This window comes from Suricata suricatta, chromosome 5 (assembly GCF_006229205.1).
Source record: "Suricata suricatta isolate VVHF042 chromosome 5, meerkat_22Aug2017_6uvM2_HiC, whole genome shotgun sequence".
Lineage (NCBI taxonomy): Eukaryota > Metazoa > Chordata > Mammalia > Carnivora > Herpestidae > Suricata > Suricata suricatta.
In genome coordinates, this window is record NC_043704.1 from 77,967,142 (window position 1) to 77,992,163 (window position 25,022).

General features: G+C 39.3%; 1 protein-coding gene across 1 annotated transcript in view; it reads right to left on the reverse strand.

Moving 5' to 3' along the window:
* TPRG1 (tumor protein p63 regulated 1) overlaps positions 1-25,022 on the reverse strand; it is a 108,471-nt gene that overhangs the window by 53,740 nt on the left and 29,709 nt on the right. Inside the window, exon 3 of the mRNA XM_029940888.1 lies at positions 20,886-21,062. Within this exon, the coding sequence (XP_029796748.1) occupies positions 20,886-21,062 (177 nt within the window). The remainder of the gene's footprint in view (positions 1-20,885; positions 21,063-25,022) is intronic.

Genomic DNA, 25,022 nt, shown 5'->3' on the forward strand with positions numbered 1-25,022 from the left:
TTTCCCAGCAGGGACGGGATCCTGCCCTCTGCAGGAACTCCTAGGCAACTACTTCCCAAGGAGGAATTTCTCATTTAAATATAACCTCCTGGCAACCAAATATTTATCTAGAAAAAATTAGGAGTGGCCCTGTCCAATCAGCCACCTGGGTTCAGCCAATTACTCAAAAATAACAGGATTGTGGCATTTGCGGAACGCCTCCTCCCAGGGCTTCGCCAAGAAATAGCTCGGCCACCCCCCACCATCCACCCATCCTTGTCAACACGCCTCCCTGGGCATTATGAGTGAGTGGACAGCACCACACCCAAGATCAAATCCAGGGCATTCTTGGCACAGACCCCCAAAGGCAAAGTTGCGAGCATGCGTGACAAAATCCTTGCCTGCTGCCCAGTTCATCATAGTATGCCATGTAATGTGATCCTTACTGAGGATCCATAAACCCCAAGGCAATGTATTCAGACTTTATCTCCATCCAAGCAAATCTCAAGCAACTGGGTTCCATTGGATTCTGCAGCCATTAATCAATGTTGTCCACAAAAGGGTGATACTCAGAATCTCACATACAACTTCTTATTTCTACACCTAGGCTAAGCATCCAATACCTCTCATCAAGACTGACTCAAAGATTTAATCAAATGTTGTTCGGTGCTCTAATCCATGCCACACACCACCACGTGAATCATTTATTCACCACCCATTGAGTGCATAGCTCTGTGCCGGGCATGCACAAATGTGTTACTGGCTGTGGAGATACAAGATGCACAAAGCCTCTCTGCTCTACAGCCTTTATGATTCTTTTGGGCCAATTAAAATGCATAAAACCCCCCTTTCCTGCCATTTAACACCATCCATGAACAGGTTTTCCTTCCTCCCCTTTCCCTCTCCCTCCACTCTCCTTGTCCCCCAATCACCAAGGAGACTAGTCACAGTTTCTGAAACAACTTTCCGCACTCTGTATCATCATGTCTTTTGATAATACTCTTCCCCCAGCCCACGAAGCACTTACTGTTCTCTATCAAAATTCATTAGTCCGTTGTATCTTTAGCAATAATTTCCACCCGTAGGAAAAAGAACTGCCTGATCCATGCTCCCATAATGCATTGCTTCTATCATTTATTTAGAGTTTGTCATTCATGCGTTATATGAGGATTAGTTTTCGATGTTTCTACGCTCCCAGTCCCAAATTAGATCTCAAGCTATTTGAGGGCAAGGCCAATATATAATTTATCTCCTTTCCTTGCAGATACTACTACACCACTGTTCTCCATTTGTTGAACCACCACATGAGAACCAATGCAACTAAACCTTTTCTCCAGGATCTGGGTGCAGCAATATCCAATTTACCATGAGGAAAGAACACACACACACACACACACACACACACACACACACACGGAAAATGTACAGTGATGGTAACTATGTGAAATAACTGGAACAATGTTATAACTAAAAAAAAGTCAAGGCATATTAATTACCTACCATTCATTCTTAATTACAAGTTGGGAGTTGGCAGAATACCTTCTCCTGTTCTATGATCCTATTAGGATGAGTTCTGGCTGTATATAACAGAAAAAAATTCCAACTAATGATAAAACACACAGTGTCTCTTGGTAAAAGAAGATCAGAGGCGGGCAATGTAGGCGGGGAACGGCAGTCCCACAGAGTCATTCAGAAGCCAGGCTTCTTCCAGCATCCCCTCCCGCCACCCTCAGGTTTGATCCTTCGATCCATGGTCCAGGATGGGGGCTGGAGCATTAAATTCATGTTACAGATAGAAAGAAGGGGAAATGGAAAGGGACAGAGAAGAGAGTTGCCTTGCCTTTAGAGGAGTCTTTGCAGAAGGCCTTCCCATTTCTTCTGCTTACATTTCATTGGCCAGAACTTGGCCAAATGGACAGACTTAGCTTCCAGAACAGTCTGAGAAATGTAATGCTTCAGTTAGATATATGGCTGTCCTCAGTAACTGAGGGATTCTTTCAGGGAGAGAAATATAACATTATTGAGAACCAACATCATGACATATGTATTAAACAGGTATTTCTCTTACTCTGAAGGTTAATTTAGGGTTTTAAAGACAGAATATTCAGGATTCTATGGTGTATAGGAAAAAGTAGAAGAAGAAGTTTGGGTCATTTTTTATTCATCCTTAGAGATACTTTACAGAGAAGGTAAAAATTGTTGCTTTTTGCCTTTACTGGAAGGATTGGATGAGCCAACCATGTCAGGCCTCTTAGTGTGAGGCCACTCTTCAAAAGAGAGGACTCATGTGGCCTCTAAGACCATTACTCACACTGACAACCATACTAAAGATTTTGTGAACCTAAGCCTTGTGAAGATTATGGCCTCCTCTATCCATGTGTAAGTCATAATAAAAGCAGTACGGAATCAAAGAGCAGAGTATGATCATGATTGCTGAAATTAAAATAGTTTCCTTCAAGATTTGCAGATTTAAAATGTTGAGTAGGTACATCAGGATTAAACTTCTGTCATTGTTTGGTGGCTATACTTTGTTGCTGCCATATGCCTGTGCTGGTCTGCCTGTTAGGTAATCTGGTGCTATTTATATTTTTTCTTGGATTTCAGTTGCTCCCAGGCTTTCTTATCCTGAGTCCTATGGAGTGTAGAACCATTTCTGTAAATAATGATTAATTTGGGGAGAAAAGTACTGTTCCACTTCACCTTACTTACTGAGAGTATTTAGGGTAAGAGAGGATAAGAAGCCAGGTAGTTACTCTCAGGAAAGACAGCAGATTAGACTCTGGTTAAATTGCCTCTCACCTCACTTGCACCTAATGGAAAGACTGTGCTTCGTGGGGTGTTTTAATACCTTCTTTGGTGAGGTAAACACTAGTATTCACACATGTTCAAATGAAGAATAACCTGTTTCATACTCAGCTGGGTCTTTTTTTTAATAAAGAGAGAAATGAGGAATAATGAAATAAACATATGAATCATATGGGTGGTTTGAGGGACTCTGAACTAAGAAGAGCAGGAGTGAGAGCAAGGAGAGAAGAGAATACATCTGCCGAAGCTGATGAAAAGTGGATCAAACAGCAGCTCTGGCCTATTTTCTCCTCTCCTGTTCCATCCTTCCAAGAAGTCAGTAAAATTAATGCACAAATATTCAAGTTGTGCCACCAAAGTTAAATCTTCCCAATGCGAAAAAACTGTCATTGGCCAGAGCATTTTTTGATTACTGACAATAAAGAAGTTCTTGTTTTTTTCATCTCATGGAAGCAAAACTAGAAAGAATATTACAAAATAGTGGTTAATCACTGGCCCAAGAGATGGTGGAGGCCCTAAAGATCATCTAATCTAAGCCCTTTCATGTTACACATTTGTAAATTCAGGCTCTGAGAAGGGAAACACGTGTCTTTCATGGACACGCAGCAAACTGAAGACAGAAGAGGGATGGGGAATTCCTATTTGTCTTTGTCCCAGAAGCAGAGACTTCAGACTGCATATCTAAGTAGTCACACTCCTTTAAGAATAACAAGGGCAATGCTCTGCCTTATGAGGGTGAATGAGCTAAAAAGAGCACATCCCCAACCCCCACCTGCCTCTGCATGTGATATACATTGCCATCACCTTCCAGTAACCTGCTGCCTCCATTTCTGACCCAAAACACTTCCCAAGAACTCAGGTAAACCTCAGGGATCTCTTGGTTTGAAGCAAAATGCCATTGCATCGAGATGCACATCTAATTTTAATCTCCCAAATCTGTTTCCATCATCACTGATAAAGCCTTGTGTTTATATAATACCTTCCCCCCAAGAAGCCCAGGGTGATTTATGAACATTATCTCATTACATAATAAGTAATTATCCTAAGAGATAAGTGGGCAATTTTATTCATTTTATACACTGAATCAGACCCATTTCCCAGCAATCCAGAGACAGTCCCACAGTTCAGAGCAAGGGCTTTCAAACCTGCTTTCACTGTGAACCTCTTCACTCTCCACTGATTGTAGGCGCAAATGACAGATAAAAGCAGAATTACTCTAACTCCTCCAAAATAACATAGCTCTTCGACATCTAAACACAAAACTCATCTCCATGTTGGTATCCCTCAGGCCCTTCATAGCTAACAGGCCATGCCATGCTGGCCTGTTTACAGTTTCTCAGAAATACCAGATTCTCTCCTCTTTTGCACATATTTTTCTCACTGCCTGAAACACTCTCTCCTAACCCCTTCAGTCTGTCAACTCCTTGTCATCCTTCCAATCCCAGCTCTAGAATCCTTTCCTCAGAGCGTCCTTCCCTGATCTTCACTCTCTAATGTTAAGTCCAAATCCTGGAATAAATGTTCTGATATCCTTCATATGGTAGGCTACCTCTCTGATGGCCTCCAAAGATGTGTACTCCCTGATATGCATGTCCTTGTGCCACAGCCTGCCTTGGACTGTAAGCTGGATTTACTGACTTGCTTCCAAGGAGGAGAATGTGGCAGAGATAATCACACAGTGGTAAGAGACATCCCATCCAAGAGTAGGTTATTTAAAGACAGCGGCCTCCATCTTGTTCAACCTGTCCTGCCCTCTCTCGCTCTCTCCCTTACTGCCTCTGAAGGAAGCTAACAGCCAAGTTGTTGTGGCCTTAGGGCAAGGCTCACATGGCAGGAACTGATAATCTTTGGCCAACCACTACCTAGAACCTGAGCCTGCTGACAGCCACATGAGTAAGCTTGAGAGTCATTCTCCCCCGTTGAACCTTGAGATGCCATGGCCCAAGTGATCTTGATTGAAGCTTTGGAGAGATCCTGAATCAGAGGATACAGCTAAGCCACACCCACATCCCTGACCCAGGAATGATAAATGTTTGTTATTTTACATTGCTAAGTTTTGAGAGTAGATTATTATACATGGCAATAGATAATTCACATGCTCTACAAAGCTCTCCTTCAACGCAGATCACTGTTGTAATGTTAAACTTATGGCTATGATTGATTGCTGTCGGATAGAGCAGAAACTCCCTTTATCACAATGGTATCACAGTAAATGCCAAGTTCTCAATAAATGTCAGTTACATGACTAGTTCCCAACCATCATCCCATAGTCATTCAAGCATCCCAGTAATAAACGCAAAGAACATCTTCCACTCGTGGGCTCACGGTCCCCTTCTCCCTCTGCCACATCAGGAAAACCCAATTCAGTCACCATATGCCAGAGTCTACTTCAAGTGAGTCTTCTCACACCCAACCCTTCTTTTCCCACTCACTGGCCCAGGTAAGTCCTTGTAATTCCCCACTCTCCATCAGAGAATCTCTCCCCTAGCCAGCCTCTTTCTCCAGTTTGTTTCTTCTAAACCATCTCTTATATTGTTGGCACCTTTATCTTCCTGAACAGAATCTCAATGTCAGGCCCCTCCTCCCAAACCTTCATCACCTTACATCCTAATATGACTAAAACCCAAACCCCTCATGTTATTATCCAAAACCATTCAGAAGCTTCCATGATAATTTCCCAACAGCCAGGACCCAGCCCCATGGGATGTCTGGCATGATCTCACCATTTGGGCATTCTTCTACTCATGCCTGGACATAGGGCTCCTCTCCATCTCTCTCCCATTCTACAAAGATCTGCTCAGATTCTGTCTCCTCCATTCTTTCTCCTTCTCCCATGTCTGTAACATTGTTGCTTCTCCACTGAGGCACTAAACAAAGCCTGCTTAAAGCATGAGTACATATGTCTGTCTGCCTTCTTGTGAGCCCATGAACATCTTGGGGACACAGTCTAGGTCTCATCACTTTGTCATGCTCAGTGCCTGCCACCTGGCCAGGGCTCAGGAAAGACTCACCGAACGTAATTGAATTACTACCTGGAAAGACTATACCTTTAGGGGGCCGCTTCCTATTTGCAAAATGCTGCTAGGAGGGCAGATTATTAAATCAATGTTGTTGTTTTGTTTTGTTTTGTTTTTAAACCAAAGACCTCAAACCACCTCTGAAGCCAAGAAAAATATGCAATTGGAGGGAAATAAATCGGTACCTTTAATCCTTCACTGAGTTTGGAAAAACAACAAAATGCCAGCTTCCAGCAGATCATTTCTTTTTAATTAAAAGTTAGCCGGATTCTTCAGGAGCACTCAGTTTTCTGGTCAGGTCAACAAAAAGTAACCAATACCTTTTACCCCTCCCACCCCCTCATCCTCCACCCCCACTCCTAGAGTTAGGCAACCCTTGGGGGCGGAATAGACTTCAGCTGTTTGCTCTGTGCTCATAATTAGATTGTCTAGACAGGAGATGTTGCTGGAGCAATAGGAAAATATTTTACAAGGTGTTCCGCAGAACCACACTTATAACAGTGATTAGAACACACTGACAGACGCAGAGACAGCAGAATTGGCCTGGGCCGTGAGATGGTTTCACCAAGAGCAGAGCAGAGGCACTTTGAAGCTCCTGTCTAGAAAAAAAGATGCCCAATTAGACCTCTGGGGGCACAGAGCAGTTCAAGGGCCTTTCGATCCAAGGGAGTGCTGGTGAGCTGATGGAGTCACGTCTGGAATGCCCTCTTCCCACCCTGCACATGCTAATACTAAGTCGACAGGGACAGCTTCCAGGCCCTGCTCCTACGAGCACCTCTACAGACAAGATGAGTGCTGGTGACCTCTGCAGGAGTCTCCCCAGCCTTGCTTCTGCACCACTGCCTATCCCTTATATTATGCCGAACGCAGACTTTAAACAGCATGGAGAGAGAAATGTGTGATGCCTACTCTTGCAGGAAGACATTTCTTGGCATGACCTTCCTGCTCAGCTTCTGTTGGCATATCAGTGTGACAGCAACCATATTTTCCAGCAGAAAACCTCTTTAGAGACATTTTTCACAGGAGTAATTGATTAGGTAAAGTCATCTGGCCCTGGGAGATGAATGACTTTTGGAAAACCACTACCCCAACAGAGGACCACAAAATGCACAGAATCTCAAGATCAAACAAGCAAACAATAAAACAAAATGAAAGCGTCAGACCAAAAAACAAAACCCCTTATAGGTTTTCTCAATGAGGAAAGTGAGACTTCGCAAAAGGAAGAGACATATCATTGAAAGTGGATCAGGACGCAGATCCCTGAATCCTCAACTACTATCTTTCCACCAAATCTATTAGAGAAGCAATAGGTTTGCTTCTTCCATACCATATACCAGAGTGCCCACTCCCACAAATATTTGTCTGAGCATTTTATTTTATAATTTTTTTCAAAGTGTTATTTGTCTTTGAGAGAGACATTGTGAGGGAGGGTCAGAGAGAGAGGGAGGAGCAGAATTCAAAGACAGGCTTCAGGTTCTGAGCTGTCAGCACAGAGCCTGATGCAGGGCTTGAACCCATGAACCACGAGATCATGACCTGAGCCAAAGCCAGACACTCAACCAACTGAGCCACGCAGGATCCCGTCTGAGCATTTTAAATGTATGATCTCATTTAGTTCTCAACACACACCAGTGGGATACATACTCTTCCCCTCTCCAGTCTACAAATGAGGCGACTGAGGCAGAGACTGTTGTGGGACTTGCCCTAGGTCACTCATAAGCAGATCTAGGATGGGTTCCCCGGCAACCTGACTTCAGAATCTGCCCTCTAAGCCCTAGGCTGTCTGTACTCAACCGCCACTCCCCCTTACAACGTTCATATGGGAATCGTGACAATGAAATGGAGTCCATTTCTCCTCAGAAATGACAATGCCCTTGAGGTCTAGTAGGAATTAGGTGCTTGGCAAAAGGAGGATTTGAAATCAGAGGGTCTCATGTTTCCAACCCCATCACTATCTATTTATGTGATTACGTATAAGTCACTTGACCACTCAGAGTCACAGTTTCCTCATCATTAGCTCCTGTGGGTATATTTTTTAAAATGGGAGAGTTAATAAGTATGGATTGCTAGAATTCTTTAAGTGACACCTTACTTTATTTTACTACCTGTCAATTTACAAAATGCTATCACATTCATCATTTAGATTGACAATGACAAGTTAGGCCTGGTAAGGATTTTTATAGAATGGAAATTGAAAGCCCAGGAATTAAAGTGCATTGTCCAAATTTGAACGGCAAGAAAACTGGTGTGGTTAAGATGAGTCACAGCTGTAACCTCTGGTTATTCTCAGAGAAGTCTAGTCTTCTCCTCTCTCCTCCACTGTTCTGGAAGGTTACAGACAGAACGGGATCATGTAGGTTGATTCTTAATTAAAATCTGAAAATAAATCCGATATGATAAGAAGAGTGGTTGGGGTCCCTGTCTCAGGGAAGAAATCACAACAAAAGCTGTGTAGTAGCAACTAGTCACCCTAGAGGATAAACCAGGGCTTTTACTCCGTCCTGGCTCTGGCTCTGGTCCAAAGACAATAGGCCCTTCGTCTCACCAATACGTGATCCACAGCTTTTAGTCACCTCTTGCCATTGCGCTCTCCCTCACATGAAGCCAAAAGGCAAACAGCGAATAAAACAAAACAACTCTGTTTTGTAAGCACCGGCATGTGGGATTCGCTGGCACATGTTCTAAGTTACAATAGTCTTGCCTGTGGCTTCTTCAGAGACTCAGAGCTTCAGTAGCAGGAGAGATGGTCTTCACCCAGAGGGACAGAGAAGAGGAAAGAAGAGGAGAGAGGATGAAAGACACAGAGACAAGATCACAGAGAGAGAAAGGGGAGGAGAAAGGAAGAGAAGGAATGGGGGAGAAGGAAGAGAGGGGGAAATAAAAGCAGATAAAATATTATTTATCCAAAGAAAAGAACACTGGACAGGGAGTTAGAAGAATTACTTTCAGAACCCAGCTCTAATTCTAAATAGCTGAGGGGGCCTGAATCCCTGAACCCCTTTTGTCTTATTTTATCTCTAAGATGTATCTGCTCAGCCCTATTTATTCTTGGGAGTTGAATGGCAAAAGACACAGGCAAGGGAAAAGTTCTTGGGAAAACAAGGTCAGCATTACTACCTGCCGGCAAAGGATGCTAAAGTTAAATCACTGCATTTTCTATGACATGGGGATTTGCTCTCTGTCCAAGCTTTCCACTCTAATCAGCTTATGATTATTCAGCAGCTGATTTTCCCCCTTCTGTGCCCGCTGCTGCCTGACCTCTGACCTTATAATGGTGACTCAATGCCCAACCAAGGAGGGCCAACTGACTTGGAAACAAAGACAACGATCGAATCACCCTATTTAGTTCCATGTTAACAAAAGCTTTTATCTGGCGGAGAAATCAGAACTTGTTAACAGCTGATATCTATGAGGCATATTACAAAATGCTTTCAAGCTATCTCATTAGAACCTTACAAAAGACTACTAATGAAGCGGAATGATGATTAATGTCACCTTTTGAGAGACGGGGAAACAAAGTTAACAGCTGTAAAACTGGGGCTAAAATCTAGGTCTCCACTCCAGGTCCAGGAATCTACTATGGAGGTTTGCTAGAAAATTGAGCAGAATTGGAAACACCGCTTCTTGGTCACGCTGTGTGCCTCCTCCCTGGGGCCTGGAGAAAGCCCTTTACGTTTACCAGCATGCCAGGTGCTGCTGCAGGCTTTCTCGCCTTAACCCCAGGATGCGAATCTGGAGAAAGCCACACAAGTTAATTAGGAGGACTGGAGTTACGTCAGCTCCCTGTGTTAATAATTGGGTGCCTCATGGGAAATAAAACAAAATATGCCATACAAAATGAAATTTGTCTGGTAAAACTAATGAAAGAAGGGGGATGAAAGATGAGAGAATGTGGGAATAGTATGAAAATGCAGATTTCTTATCTTTTTAATTTTTTAATGTTTACTTATTATTGATACAGAGAGAAACAGAGTATGAGTAGGGGAGGTGCAGAGAGAGAGGGAGATACAGAATCAGAAGCAGGCTCCAGGCTCTGAGCTGTCAGCACAGAGCCCGACGCAGGCCCGAACCCACAATCCGTGAGATCATGACCTGAGCCGAAGTCGGGTGCTTAACCAACTGAACCAACCCAGGCATCCTGCGGATTTCTTATCTTTCAAAATGGAGGTTCAATATATGCTATTTAAGATGACACACCAAGTGGAAACATATGATTCAAATAAATAACCACTGAAGTAACTAAAAATTATCAGCATAAGCTCATTTATTTTTATTTTTTATTTTTTAGAAAGAGAGAATGCTCAAGTGAAAAGAGAGGCAGAAAGAGAGAGAGATTGAGAGAAAATCTTAAGTAAGCTCCACACTCAGCATGGAGCCCAAGGCGGGGTTGGATCCCAGACCCTGGGACCATGACCTGAGCCAAAATCAAGAGGTAGTCACTCAGCCAACTGGGCCACCCAGGTGCCTCTCACTGCCCCCCATAAGCATCTTTTTAAAAAGATGACAGGGGGGAGGGGCACCTGGGAGGCTCAGTCAGTTGAGCGTCTGACTCTCAATTTCCACTCAGGTCATGATTTCACTGTTCATGAGTTCATGCCCTGCATCAGGCTCCCTGCTAACTGTGTGGAGTGTCCTTAGGATTTTCTCCCTCTCTGTCTGCCCTTCCCCTGTTTGCACACTCTCTCTCTCAAAATAAATAAATAAACCTTTAAAAACAGTGAATGACAGAGAAGTACAAAAGAAGATGAAAGGAATAGGTTTTTATTCGTTAATGTACATGGGCTTATATTAGGAAGGGAATAGGCAATTGTCAAAAGGGCTAGCATAGGAGCATCTGGATGGCTCAGTTGATTAAGCATCAGGCTTCAGCTCAGGTCATGATCTTGCGGCTCACAAGTTCCGGCCCCATGTTGAGCTCTGTGCTGATAGTTCAGAGCCTGGAGCCAGGTTCATATTTTGGGTCTCCCTCTCTCTTTGCCCCTTTCCCGTTCTAAAAATAACTGTGCTAAGTTACATTTACAGTCATCAGTAGAAAAAGATAGACTATAAACTTTCTTGTTAAAAGGAAACTACACTTGATAGAAAGCAAAGGAAATCTAGAAAATATGGTAATATCTTTACAATAACATCATAATACAAAAAGAGGAGGCAGGATCAAAACTGTCATATCAAAATAATAATAAATAGGTTAATCTTACCAACTAAATAAAAGACCACCAGGTTGGATCACAAAACAAAATTCAGTTATATGCTGTATATAAGAACACATGAAAAACAAAGAGATTCAGCTTTAAAGTAAGTACTAGCACATGTATATGAATAAAATTCAAATAAAAACAACATAAGGTTTATAATATTCATCAAACAAGACCAAAAACAGACAAGGCACTAAGAAAGGTAAAGTTTATAATGAAAAAAATTATAATCTAAAATAAATATTCAAATTCTGTAAGTGTTCCTACATCAAACAAGATAATATCAATATTCATAATATAAAGTGACAAAAGTAAAAACCCAAAAAGAAACCATAGTAATTAAGGAAAATTTAATTCACCTCTCTTAGTCTATGAGAGATCAAATAACCAAAAATAATAATAATTAATAGACAAAGACACAGAAGACATATATAACATAACGATAATGTATCTAAACATGTTTTCAAATTCTATACACAGATGCAGAGACTACAAATTCAAATATTTATGAAATGTTGATAAAAAATTAACTATTTAAGTGTAAAACTATTCACTAAATCCAAAAATACAAATACTAGAGAAAACATTCTTTAAACACAATGTATAAAATTAGAAATTAATAATATATATCAAAGGAGTAAAAATCCTTCCAACTTAAAAGTTACCTCAATCATATTCTTGAATCAAAGATTTAAAAAATGAGTAGAAAATATAATAAAATGGTATGATAGATCTGGGAAAGCAGAATTAAAGAAAATTTAACAAACTTAGGTATCTAACGAAAAATAAGTTAAACTTGGGTGCCTAGGTGGCTCAATCATTTGAGCATCCTGCTCCTGATTTTGGATTTGGTCATGATTCTAGGATCACAGAATTGAGCCCTGCAATGGGCTCCACACTTAGCATGGAACCTGCTTAAGATTCTTTCTCTCTCTCTCTCCTCTCTCTTTGTCTCAGGGCTCCAGAGGGGGGCAGTTTGTTGAGCCTCCAACTTCGGCTCAGGTCATGATCTCCTGGTTCATGAGGCGAAGCCCTGCATCAGGCTCACTGCTGTCAGCACAGAGCCCTCTTTCAAGCCTCTGTCCCCCTCTCTGTCCCTCCCCTGCTTGCATGCATTCTCTCAAAATTAAATAAAACATTTACAAAAATTCTCTCTCCTTCTGTCCCTCTCCCCTGCTCACACACTCTCTCTCTAAATTAATTAAATTTTAAGTGAAGAAGCTGCAAAATGCAAGAAAGAATATATACAAACAGAGCAGTGGAGATACAGATAAATGTAAAAAATAATAATGGGAAAATGAATTCTTCCATAATAAACTAGTAAACTCAAAAGGTGGTACTTTGAAATCAGTCAGTCTGTTACTTAAACCCCCACAGGACTGACAAGTATTACATATAAAATAATCTTTTATTATTCTTTTAATCATCTGTTTTCTTCCTTTTCTCAGTTCAATAAAAATTTAGAAACCTGAATAAAACTGAGTAGTTTTTCTAGTAAAACATAAATTATAGAAACTAACTATAAAAAGAGAGAAAGTCTAAACAATTCAATACCATGGAGAAAATTGAGAAGTTGTAGTGCTCCTCGTCCTTAAAGAGGAGGTCCGGGCATGTTAGTACATGAAATATACTAGTCATCTAGCCATTCCTATATTTGGTAAAGTCAAGAGAGGGGGGAAACGCTTTTTTTAAGTTTATTTATTCATTTTGAGAGAGACAGAGACAGTGCAAGTCGGGGGGTGCAGAGAGCGAGGGTGGGGGAGAGAGAGAGAGAGAGAGAAAGAATCTGGCTTCACAGTACCAGCACAGAACTCAACATAGGGCTCAAACTCATAAAACTGTGAGATCGTGACCTGAGCTGAAACCAAAAGTCAGATGCTTAACCAACTGAGCCACTCAGATGACCCAAAAACCACAGTCTTTTATTTTATTATTGTTTAAATTTTTTAACATTTTATTTATTTTTGAGAGATAGAGAGAAACAGCATGATCAGGTGAGGGGCAGAGAGAGATTGAGAGACACAGAATCTGAAGCAGGCTCCAGGCTTGGAGCTGTCAGCACAGAGCCCAATGCAGGGCTCGAACCCACAAACTATGAGATCATGACCTGAGCCGAAGTCAGACACTTAACCGACTGAGCCACCCATGTGCCCCAAAAACCACTGTCTTTTAAAAATTAGCTAATATTCATACCAAAATCTGAAAAGACAGCCCAATAGAAGAAAACTAAACAGCAATCAAATTCATGAATACTGAGATGGTCATGGAGGAGGGCACTTGTGGGGAAGAGCACTGGGTGTTATATGGAAACCAACTTGATAATACTATAAATTAAAAAAAATAAACATTTATGAATATTGATACAAGAAACACTTTCTAAATTATAATGAATATTCAATGGAGTATATTAAATATAATAATTTCACATGGATGTGTACCTTGACTGTACAAAAATGACTCAGTTTAAAGAAATGTGTGACATAACCGATTATGTTAATTAGATTTATGGAGAAAAACATACAATCATCTCCAAAGATGACATAAAATCACTTGCGACAGTTCAATATCTAGGCATAGATGCCCAGCACGCTGCCTCTTCTGAAGATAGCAACTAGAAATTCTACACAGAACACACACACACACACACACACACACACACACACACACACACACACACACACAGAGTCATCTTCTTTCCTATAAAACTTCTACCTATGGATTTAGACAATAAAGGAAGTCTAAAAAATGTCCAGGAGGAGTAAATTTGAAAGTAACCAATGTACCAAAAACCATCAAAATACAACCTATTCTTAAGAAAAAAAAGACAGTCAATGCAGGAAATCTTGAAATGACCCATAATTGGGAATTATAAGGAAGAACTTTAAAGTCATTATTGTAATTATGCTAAGTAAGGTAAATACTATCCTACATAAGGTAAACTATGCTAAGTAAGAATAATACAATCATAAGGAAAATATGTGAAAACTTTTAAGAGAAATAGAAAATAGTGCTAAGGGGATATTTTAAAACAAAAAGAACAATTGAAATTAAAAAATACTTGATAGACTTAATAGCAGAATGAAATGACAAAGGAAAATAGCAGGAAGTGTGAAGTTGGATCAATAAAAACTGCCAATCTGAAGATGAGATAGAGATTAGAAACAATAGAGACTGAGATACCTGTGGGATAATATCAAAATCTCTATTACACATGCAATTGCAAGATCAGAAAAAGAAAAAAACAGAGAATGGAACAAAAAAAAAGTTTTAAAAAGTAATAAGCTGCAATTTCCCAAATTTGTTGAAAGATAACTTATACATGCAAGAACCACAGGGGATCCCAAGGAAGATGAAACATACACACATGCACATACACCTAGACACATCACAGTCAACCTTCTGAAAACTAAAGATAACGTTAACATGTGAAAGCAGCTAGAGAATACACAGAATAGCAGTTCAAATAACTGTGCACTTCTCTTCAGAAGTTACAGAGGCCAAAGACAACGGAACAACATCTTGTGAACACTGGAAGAAAAGAAAATGTCAAGACAGAATTCTCTAACCAAAGAAAACTCTTCAGAAATGAAGGGGCACCTGGGTGGCTCAGTAGGTTGAGCATCTGACTCTTGATTTTGGTTCAGGTCATAATCCCAGTGTTGGGCTCTATGTTGAGTATGGAGTCTGCATAAGATTCTTTCTCTTTCTCTCTTTTGCCCTCAGCACCTTTGTCCCTCTCCCCCACTCAAACTCGTTCTCTCAAAAATAAAAATAAAAATAAATAAAAAAAGAATGAAGGCTAAATAAAGATCTTTTTAAAAATATATCACCAATCTATTATAGTATAAGGAATACTAAAGAGTAATTTTTCACATAAAATGGCATCAAAGGGGAATATGAATCTCCTAGAACAAATAAAGACTATCAGAAGTGTATCAGAAATGAAAATATGGGGGCACCTGGGTGGCTCTGTTGAGCATCTGACTTTAGCTCAGGACATGATCTCATGGTTTGTGGGTTCAAGCCCTGCATTGGGCTCTGTGCTGACAGCTCAGATTCTGTGTCTCCTTCTCTCTCTGCCCCTCCCTTATTCTAACTCTCTCTCCCTCTCAAAAATAAACACTAAAAAAGTAAAAATGAAATGAAAACATCTATTTAAATATAAAATACAATTATATATCCTAATTTCTTTCAAATAATTTTTTAAAATTTATAATATTATCTTGTGGGATTTAAACTGCATATAGAGGTAATACGCATGACAACTGCAATATAAAGGTCAGTGAGGAGGGGTTATAAATAGTGCTTCATGTATAGTATGTACGTAAATATGTATTTATTTGTTTAATGTATATTATGATGTTTTAACATAGTAAGAAAGCTTTTCTGGCTGGGGAGAGACTGCCCCTCTTGGGGCTATCAAACTGTAAGAGATAGCAGAGGACTCAGCCCAGAGCACACCTCTGGTATGCATATAAAACAATCCTGTATATTCTATTTGGCCCATAACCCCACGAGGCAATATTCTTCTGCCTTGATCAATCCAGGTTCAGGTACGAAGCAACAGTGGATCACCCCTACAGCTTAAAGTCTTCCAAAATTATTTACACTAGTCAATCCCAAATTTATTACCCTGTCATGCTTTGCATTTCCTGCGGAAACTCTAGTAAAGGCCACGGTCTATGTTCTGTTAATAGCTCCTGCCCTTTCAGCCTCCTGACCAACACTGGTGACTTCCCCTGTGGTCCTCTATGCCACATGGTGACCCTCTTTCTTGGACCAATGAGTATAATAAACTTTCTTCAAAGCTTTCTTATTTCCTCCTGTAGCCACACTGACTTTATCATACTATATCCAACATTTAAAGCCCTAGAATAATATGTTTACAAGGTTTACATGTTTGAAGTGTATTACAATATTAAATTTAAGTAGACTGTGAAAAGTTAAGTACTTATATTATAATTCCTTCAGCAGTGGTTCTCAATATGGAGTGATTTTGGCCTTAGGGTACATTTGGCAATGTCTAGGGACACTTTTCGATTGTCATAACAGAAGCAGGGTGTTACTGGCATCTACTGGGTATGAGCCAAAGTTGCTGCTAAACATGCACAGAACAGCTTCCAACACCAAAGAACTGTCCTGCCCAAAATGTGAACAGTCTTCGTGTTGAGAAACTCCTCTAAAGTAACCACAAAATTATATAAAATGTTATAGCTAAAAAGTCAACAGAAATATTAAAATTGAATATGAAAAATATTTAAATTCTTTTAATATATATTTTTGAGAGAGAGATGGAGAAAGAGCATGAATAGCAGAGGGGCAGAGAGAGAGAAGGAGACACAGAGTCCAAAGCAGGTTCCAAGCTCAAGCTGTCCATCACAGAGCCTGATGCGGTACCTGAACCCAAAACCACAAGATCAGGACCTGAGCTGAAGTCCAATCTTTAATCAACTGAGCCACCCAGGTACACCTGAATTATGGAAAATATTTAAATAATTGAAAATAAGTTTGAAAAACTGGACTAAGAAATAAATCTAAAAAGGGAAAATAGAAAACAAATAGTAGGTAGACTCAACTTCAATCAAATCAAAATTATATAAAAATGTAAAGGGACTAAACACTCCAATTTGAAGGTAGAGATTATCGGAATGGACTGAAAGTATAACTCAATTAGGTGATTTCTATAAGAAATGTACTTTGAATACAAAGACATGGACAGTAAATGGATTAAAAAGATTCAGTATGTTAAAAAAAAAAGAGTATAAAAATGATGGCGTGGATACAATATTAAACATGGATTTCAAGACATAGAATATTGCTAAAGAGGAAAAGGAAAAACCAACTCATAATGAAAGAAAGCTCAATTTTTCAGGAAGGCATATTAATCATAAATACATAATAATAAACCCTCAAAATACATGAACCAGAGAATAACAAAATTAAAGAGACAAGAAAACTTTACAATGATAGGTTTTAACATTCCTGTCTTAATTACTAATAAAAAAGGACAAAAATCAGTAAAAAAAAAAAATAGATAACCTAAATAATACTGTCAAACACAATGAACTAATTGATGTTTATAGACAACCACACACAAAATTTTGTTCCAATGAATATGATACCCTCACAAAAATATTAAATTTCAGTCAGTTAAACAAGTCTTGATTTATATACAAGGATTAAAAACAAGGCCATATGTTCTCTTAATTAAAATAAAAGAATATTAAAATCTCAGGAAAAAACACAATAAAATATTTGGAAATTAGTCAATAAAGCTTCTAGAATATCCATGGCTCAAAGAAGAAATCACAAGAAAAATTAGAAAATACTTCAAGCTGAATGATAACATATCAAACTTTATGAGATGCAGTAAAGGCAGTTCTTAGAAGAAAATTTATAGCTTTAAATATTCATATCAAAAAAGAAAGCGGCCTAAAATCAAGGCCCTTGAGTTTCAAATTAATAAGTTAAAACAAAAAAGAAAAAATAAACCAAAAGTAAGTAGGAGGATAGAAAAAATAAATAAAAAAGCAGTAATCAACTAAACAAAAATCAGACAAAAGTGAAAATAAGCAAACTTAAAAGTACTTTCTTGTAAAAACCAACATAATCAACAGGTCCATTGACAGAAAAAGAGAAAAAGCACAGATCATCAAAATCAGAAAAGAAAGGGGATATCACTAAATATCTTATGGATATTAAGGGGATAATAATAGAATATTATTAACAACTTTATGCTTTCAAATACAACACTGTAAATAAATATAAAAAATTCCTTGAAAAATATAATTTACCAAAATTAACATAAAATCAAAGAAGTATGAGTAACTCAATATTTATAAAGCAAATTAACTCTGTTATCAAAAATATCTCACGAATCTCAGGCCCAGAAGATTTCTTCTGTAAATTCTACCAAATATTCAAGGAAGCAATAACACTACTCATGTACAAAATCCTTTACAGAATAAAAGAGGAGGGAACACTTTCCAACGTATTTTACGAGGCTAGCATAACTCAAATACCAAAACCTGCCAAAGACATTGCAAAAGAATGAAAATAATAGACCATCTCTCATGGACACAGACACCAAACTCCTTAATAAAATATGAGTACACTGAATCCAACAATATGCAAAAAGAATACAAAATCATGACTAATGTATTTATCCTAGAAATGCAAGGTTGATTTAATATTTGAGAATCCTAATAAAAATAGGATTTTTAATTGAGCAAACTAATGGAAAAATAAATATGCATAATAGAAATTCTTAAAAAGATTAATAACAGATAGTATCCATCAAATATTAAAACATAATAAATGATTATGATCAAAACCTACTTTGTATTTTAATAAATAAATAAATGAAATGGTGACTCCAGAAATAAACACAAGTACACATGGTAAAGGATATATTATAAAGAGGAAAAGATGGAGTATTGAATAAATCTCGCCTGTCATTTGGGTAGAAAATAAAGCTAATTCTATATCTTTTTCCTCACTTGAGGTAAATTCTAGATGAAATTCAAATTTAATGACTTTAAAAAATAAAATTATGAAAACTTTAGAAGAAAACTCAAAAATATATTTTAAAATTTCAGTGTGGAGAAAGCCTTTCTCAAAAAGAAATAAATTTGGAAAGTTCATTTGAAAGATTAATAAGTTTGACAACCTAAAATTCAAAGAAAGTTAAAAAAATAGCATTATAAAGTGAGAGATATAACAAACCAAGAAAAATATTTGCAAAATAAAAGGCAGAAAAAAGGCCAAATTCTCTTATATATAAAGAGCTCTTAAAAATTAATAAGAAAAAATCAATATCCCAATAGAAAAAAAATTAGTCATGGTCATAAACAGGCAGTTTACAGAAAAATAAATAAAGTGGCTAACATATGTAAAACACCCTTAATTTCCTTCAAATTCTAGTGATGGAAATTAAAACAACAATGAGATGTTTTCTTTATCTCACTGGCAAAGCAAAAAAGATTCATAATGAGCAATATTGGTGAAGATGTGTGGAAAAGGATACTCTTCTACTTTGTGGGAATGTAGGTTGATGTCACCTGTTTTAGAAGGCAATTTGGCAATATCTATCAGTTAAAATTCACATGACTTTTGACCCAATAATTCTACTTACAGAAACTTACATTACAGATACATTTGCACATCTGTGCCAAGTCCTATACAAGGAATAGTTATAGCAAAATTGCTTATAGTAGCAAAGGTAAAAATAAATATCCATTAATGAGGGGCTGGATAAATAGATTCATTTTTAAATAAAATATTCTTCACTATTTAAGGGACTGAGGTTGATCTATAGATAATTATGTAACAAAATCTCCAATTATTTAATAAAATCTCATTGGGTAAAATAACTTGAGGCAGAATAATTTATGACGTGTTCTCATTGGGTAAAACAATTTATGATAAATGTGCATGTACAGACATATACTTACAAATGCATATAAACATATATAATTACATACAAAGGCATTTGTACTCTTGTGTATTTGCTATTTCTATTTCTTTAAAAAAAAGGAAAACAACATGTAACTATTGACTATCACCTCAGGAGATAATGCTTGCGAACTGAGAGTCTGGAGTGGGAGAGATATTTCCAGAAAATAAACATTTTGTGGTATTATAAATATGTTTACAATTGCTTATATTATTGAAAAATCCACCCGTTCAAAATATCAGTGAGCTAAATCAATTTGTCACATCATGCAGCCATGAAAAGGATAAATTAAAGCATCGATCTTTGATATGGTGTGGGTTTAAAAAAAAAAAAAACCAATCACTTGCTTAAACTCTGCTTTTTTTTCCAATTTTAGAAAAATTTTTCTGCTCTCACTGAGTGTCAGGCTCAATGCCAGGTCCTAAACAAACAAACAAAAAGGTATTTGCTCTCAAGGGGCTCACCATTAGATGGGAAAAGATCACATTCAAAGGCTCAGAGGAAGAGTGCCATCCTTCTGCCTTAGATCTAAAATGTTTTTAAAAAGGGCACCTGGGGGGCTCATTCAGTTAAGCATCCAACTCTTGGTTCAGCTCAGGTTCTGATTCCACTATGGACCAGTTATATAGGATTGAGTCCCCTGCCAGGACAGAGCCTGCTTGGGATTGTCTCTCCAGTTTTCTCTCTGCCCCTCCCTCACTAGGGCACACACACATATGCACATACACTCCCCCCCCCCGCAAATAAATAAATAAACTTTAAAATATTTAGGAAAGACAGTTCCTTCCAAGACCATAACAAGAACTTAGTTCAGCAGCCCTGCTCTATAGCCCTCATCGGGTCTCTTGGTAAATGTCAACATCTCTGAGAGGGCTGAGGTCCTCTCCATCAAGGTTCCAGGGAAGACCTCAGAGACCTCTCTCAATAAGAGCTATGGACCATCATAAATTCTGTCCACCCAGCTTTATAGGATAATTTCAATTCCCAAATGCATTATACTGTTTCCCACCTCCAGTCCTTTGGCTGTGCTGTTCCTTTGGCTTGGAATGCTAAATCTCTGTTCTCTTTCTTTGGCTAACTCCTACCCAACATCAAATACAGGCTCAAGGCCTTCTCCAGTAGTGTTTCTCTGGTTCCCTGCCACACAAATTGGGTTGATCATCTTTCCTCCATGATCCCACAGCCCTTTCCACTTATAGTCAACCGTTTATTTCTCATGTGCCCATATTAAAGTACCAATTCACTTAAAGTTGCATCCCTGGTGTCTGACATAGAACAGGAACTCAATAATTATTTGATGAATTCAACTGTCGAGCTCCACTTTTCTCTCCTGGGTGCACCCGGCTTACCCTACTAAATTGAACTTAGTGATGGATTTCCCTCCACAGCACACCCCCAGTGCACCATCTTCCACGTCCAAGACACTGCACTCACTTGTTCAGTGACAACCCAGGGAAGACAAACTTGCCCAGGCAGATGCGATAGACAGCACTCAGGGGAATCCGCTGCAACTGCACACAGCTGAGCATGATGAAGTCGTATTTGCAGATCAAGAGAGTCTTGTCTGTGACCAGCAAAATCCTCTCCTTCTCATTGTTCCAGTGATCTATCCTGTGGGCATCAACACAGAGAATAAATGTTAATAGCATAGTCTATTAAGTTAAAGATAAGAGTACACATTGAAGCATCTCTACTAACACAGAAGATGGGGAGGTTTGGTCACCTCAGAACAGGGGCTGAGGAATACCTAATCCTCCCTCCCTCTCTCTCTCACTCTCTCTCTGTCTGTCCAGCCCCATGACCAAGGGAAGAGGGAAGATTAATGATTGCAAAAAAAAAAAAAAAATATGTTCCACAGCTACAAACTTCAGAGATGATTACCCACGAAGGTACAGGAGTGGCAGTCACCTGATTCATGTTCCTTCCCATCTTGCCTGTTCATCAGAAAACCTTTGTCTTCCTTCAAGATGCCAAAACATCTATTTTTCTAATTCAATTCTCACCACAAACTTTACCCACTACACGCTAGGTTATGCTCATCTCCAAAAGTTGCATTGCTGAGTGGAGAGAAAAAATGGAGACTTACACAAAGGCGCAATGACCTCCAAGCCATCATGACATCCACTCATCCTATCATATCCTTGTGGTAGAAATGCAGTCAAACCAGTGAAGTGGTTTCCTTTTGGGCTAAGGACAAGGTAGACACTAGATAAGTGTTCACCAAATTGGTTTGCTTTGGATTTGAGTGCCTTTTAGGACATGCATGGAAAATTCTAACCCCGATGGAATCTCCAACAGAGAAAACAAGAAGAAATCCAAACAGTGGTGTCTGGCGAGAAGAAAGTGAGCATGGTCTATAAATACTCTCACCCACAGTACTTTTGCTGTCTATCTACTCAGCACTCATGACTTTCATTAGAATTATTTCAGCCCAAGTTTTGTTTCCCCTAAGAGACTGAAAAGGTTGGTCTGTGACTGATTCATACCTGAATTCTCACTACACAGAAGCAATCTAATGTAAAGATAGATTAGGTAGCCCACATCCATCCATTCTCACACAACACACACAGTGCTATTCTTTTTTAATATAAACAGAATGACATCACTCCCCTGTTTATTAAATAGCGTCTTTTTTTTTTATCTTAGAAGCAAATCCAACTTACCTAAATGCAACTACAAGTCCCTATATGGTCAGGCCATTGCCCAGCATTATCTCATAGCAGGCTAGGAACACTCATAGTCCAAATCATGGTTCAAATGCCTCATTTGAAGAGAAGTTCTTAAGCTTCTATATCAACATGGCCCTTTATCATGCTCCCTCAAAGCATCCTGGTCCTTCTTCTTTGGTAGGCCCATTGCTTTTTTGTAAGAAGGAATGATATATACCATGTTTAGATGTAAGTGCCATGTGGGCATTGACTGATCAGAGTAGACATGAAAATACAGAGGGTTGGACAATGCCAATCAATGTGAGCTCAGTATCATGTGTGTGTGTTCCATGAAGGCAGAGACCATGGCTCTTGGGCTTCTCACTCCACACAGAATGTCAGTGAATGTCAATGAATGTAAATGGATGTCAATCAAAAATTTTCGAGGGTGCTGGGCTGGATGAGGCCAAGTATGAAAATCTCCAGCTCTTTCACTTACTTACTCTGTAAGAGAGGACACCTCGCCTGTTTTGGGCTCATGTTCCGTGAAATGGAGACAATACTAGCACTCATCTATCTCAGGGGAGAATTAAGGGAAACGATTCTCAATCAGTGTTCTATAAATCAGGTCCGTGGCAGGGACCTAAGGAACTATGGAATTCTGGGCAACCCAAATACATACCATTCCTCAGCATAGCATAATCTAAAAACAGATGGGCAACACGAGTCAGGAGTTAAGTCAGTACGACTTGTGAAAGAGAGGGAAACAAGGATGAAAGAAAAGAAAAGAGAGAGAAGCTGAAGAAGGAAAAACAAGAGAGGATAAGATCATTGATCATTATATGGCAGCCGTTATATAGTACAAGTATTAGCTCTACATCCCCCACAACTCTTTGAGGAACGTCACATCTGAAGTCAGTCCACCAGAATATGACACTAGAGCCAGTGGTGCAGAGTCTGAGATGTGTGGCTTAAATCCTGGTTCTACTGGGGCACCTGGGTGGCTCAATTAAGCTTCCAACTTCAGCTCAGGTCATGATCTCACAGTTTGTGGGTTCAAGCCCCACATTGGGCTCTCTGTCCCTCTCTCTCTTCCCGTCCCCACTCATTCTCTTTCTCTCTCAAATAAACATTAAAAACCCTCCTGGTTCCATGGATTCCATCCACTCCAACACTTCATACTCAACCTCTGCTCCACCGAGAGAAGGAAAGAATTCTACATTATCTATTTTTTACTCTCAATCTTAGTCAGAAAGAGACAAGGACTCTGAAATGTCTTATCAGATATCTACATAAATTTCTCTAAATAGCTTGCATCTACTTAGCAGTAAGTTAAAAGCTGCTGCCTAATAAACCAGACTTGGTTTCAGTCTAAAAAAACCACAGCTTTTGGTTGAATGGTTTTGCTGAAAATGTCAGCACTCCATAATGAGATTTATTTTAAAAGGTAAAGGATTTGGGAAAAAAGAGAATTCTTTTTAGGAACACAGAGTGCTCTGCTGTGACACAGATTCTGCATAATTTACATGTCGGGAAGTCTGAATTCAAGTAAACACGCGGGTTTATAAATAGTTTGGGGCCACATCTCTAGCTCCTGGGTGGTATATGTATTTATTTAGACTTCAATCACACCTTTTTTTTTAAACCAAATAACTCATGGAAAAAACATCGAATTTCATATTCCCAACATTAACATAATTGAAGTTGGGTTGGCAACAATATCCACAACAAATATAGGGGTAGGAGTAACAGTAACATATTGTGCAGATTTACAAAGTCCTTGGATATTGATGGTCCTATGAACCTCACAGCCACACTTTGGACCAGAAGCTAGTACCCTCTTTTTAAAGACAAGGTAGAGACATAAATCCCAGCCATGGGGCTGGCTTTCTCCCCAGGACCGTCCACCTCCAAACAGAGGACCCTTCAGAGTGGTAGGAGAATGTGGTAAAGCCAACTTCTGGAAGGAGCTGATGTGGTGACATATACCACTCCTGGGTCTGTTCTGTCTGGGAAAGCTTTCCCCTGAGAAAACACACATCACTGCCCCTTTCACTCCCCACCCTCTTCCAGTGCCCATTATCTGGGAGAAGGACCGTGCTTCCATCCCGTTATGCAAGCTGGAGACGAGGAGGAAGTCATTCTGGACTTTCCCTTTTCCTCGTCTCACATGCCAGGACCTAAACATTTGACTCCCCCCTCCCCAACTCTCTGAAAACCACCTACTTACCTCCATCTCAGCCTTCCCCATCCTCTTCCAGTCTTCCCTCACCTCTTGCTTAGGTGACTGCAAACCCTCTCACTAGGTTTGGACTACGAGTCACCTAGGCCCAGTTTACCTACATCTGCTCTGGTTGCCTCCTAACCTCTCCACCATACTGCAATGAGGCGCATCTTTTAAGAAAAACAAAGCTGGTCTTGACCGCTCCACTTTGGCCTCAAACATTTCAACAGCCCCCAGGGCTCCTACAAGAAATGATAGAAGTTCTCCATCTGATATAAGAGACTGTCCACGGTCAGGCCCTACCTACCTCTTCAACCTCATCACAGGCCAAGTCTCTCCACTCATTCTTCTGGATCTTTCAGTTTCTTGTATTCCCCATGCCCACTGCCACTAAAGGTCCTTTGCATATGCTGCTCCCTCCTGATGTTCTTTACCTAATTGCTCTAGTGCTGGTTCAACTACTCCTTGCTCAGGCAAACTTGCCCACACCTCTGTGACTACTTCTGTGCTTTCTAACGTACACTTCCGTAATACCACGTTTCTCCTTTGTAGTACTTATCCCAGATGCACTCTTACAGTTATTTCTATGGCATCCTAATTAATTTCTGTCTCCTATAAACTCCACAAAGAGGGAATCAGTTTTTGCATTGTGTCTCCAAGGTTGTGTGCATCCAAAATATATTTCTGACATCAATTAGT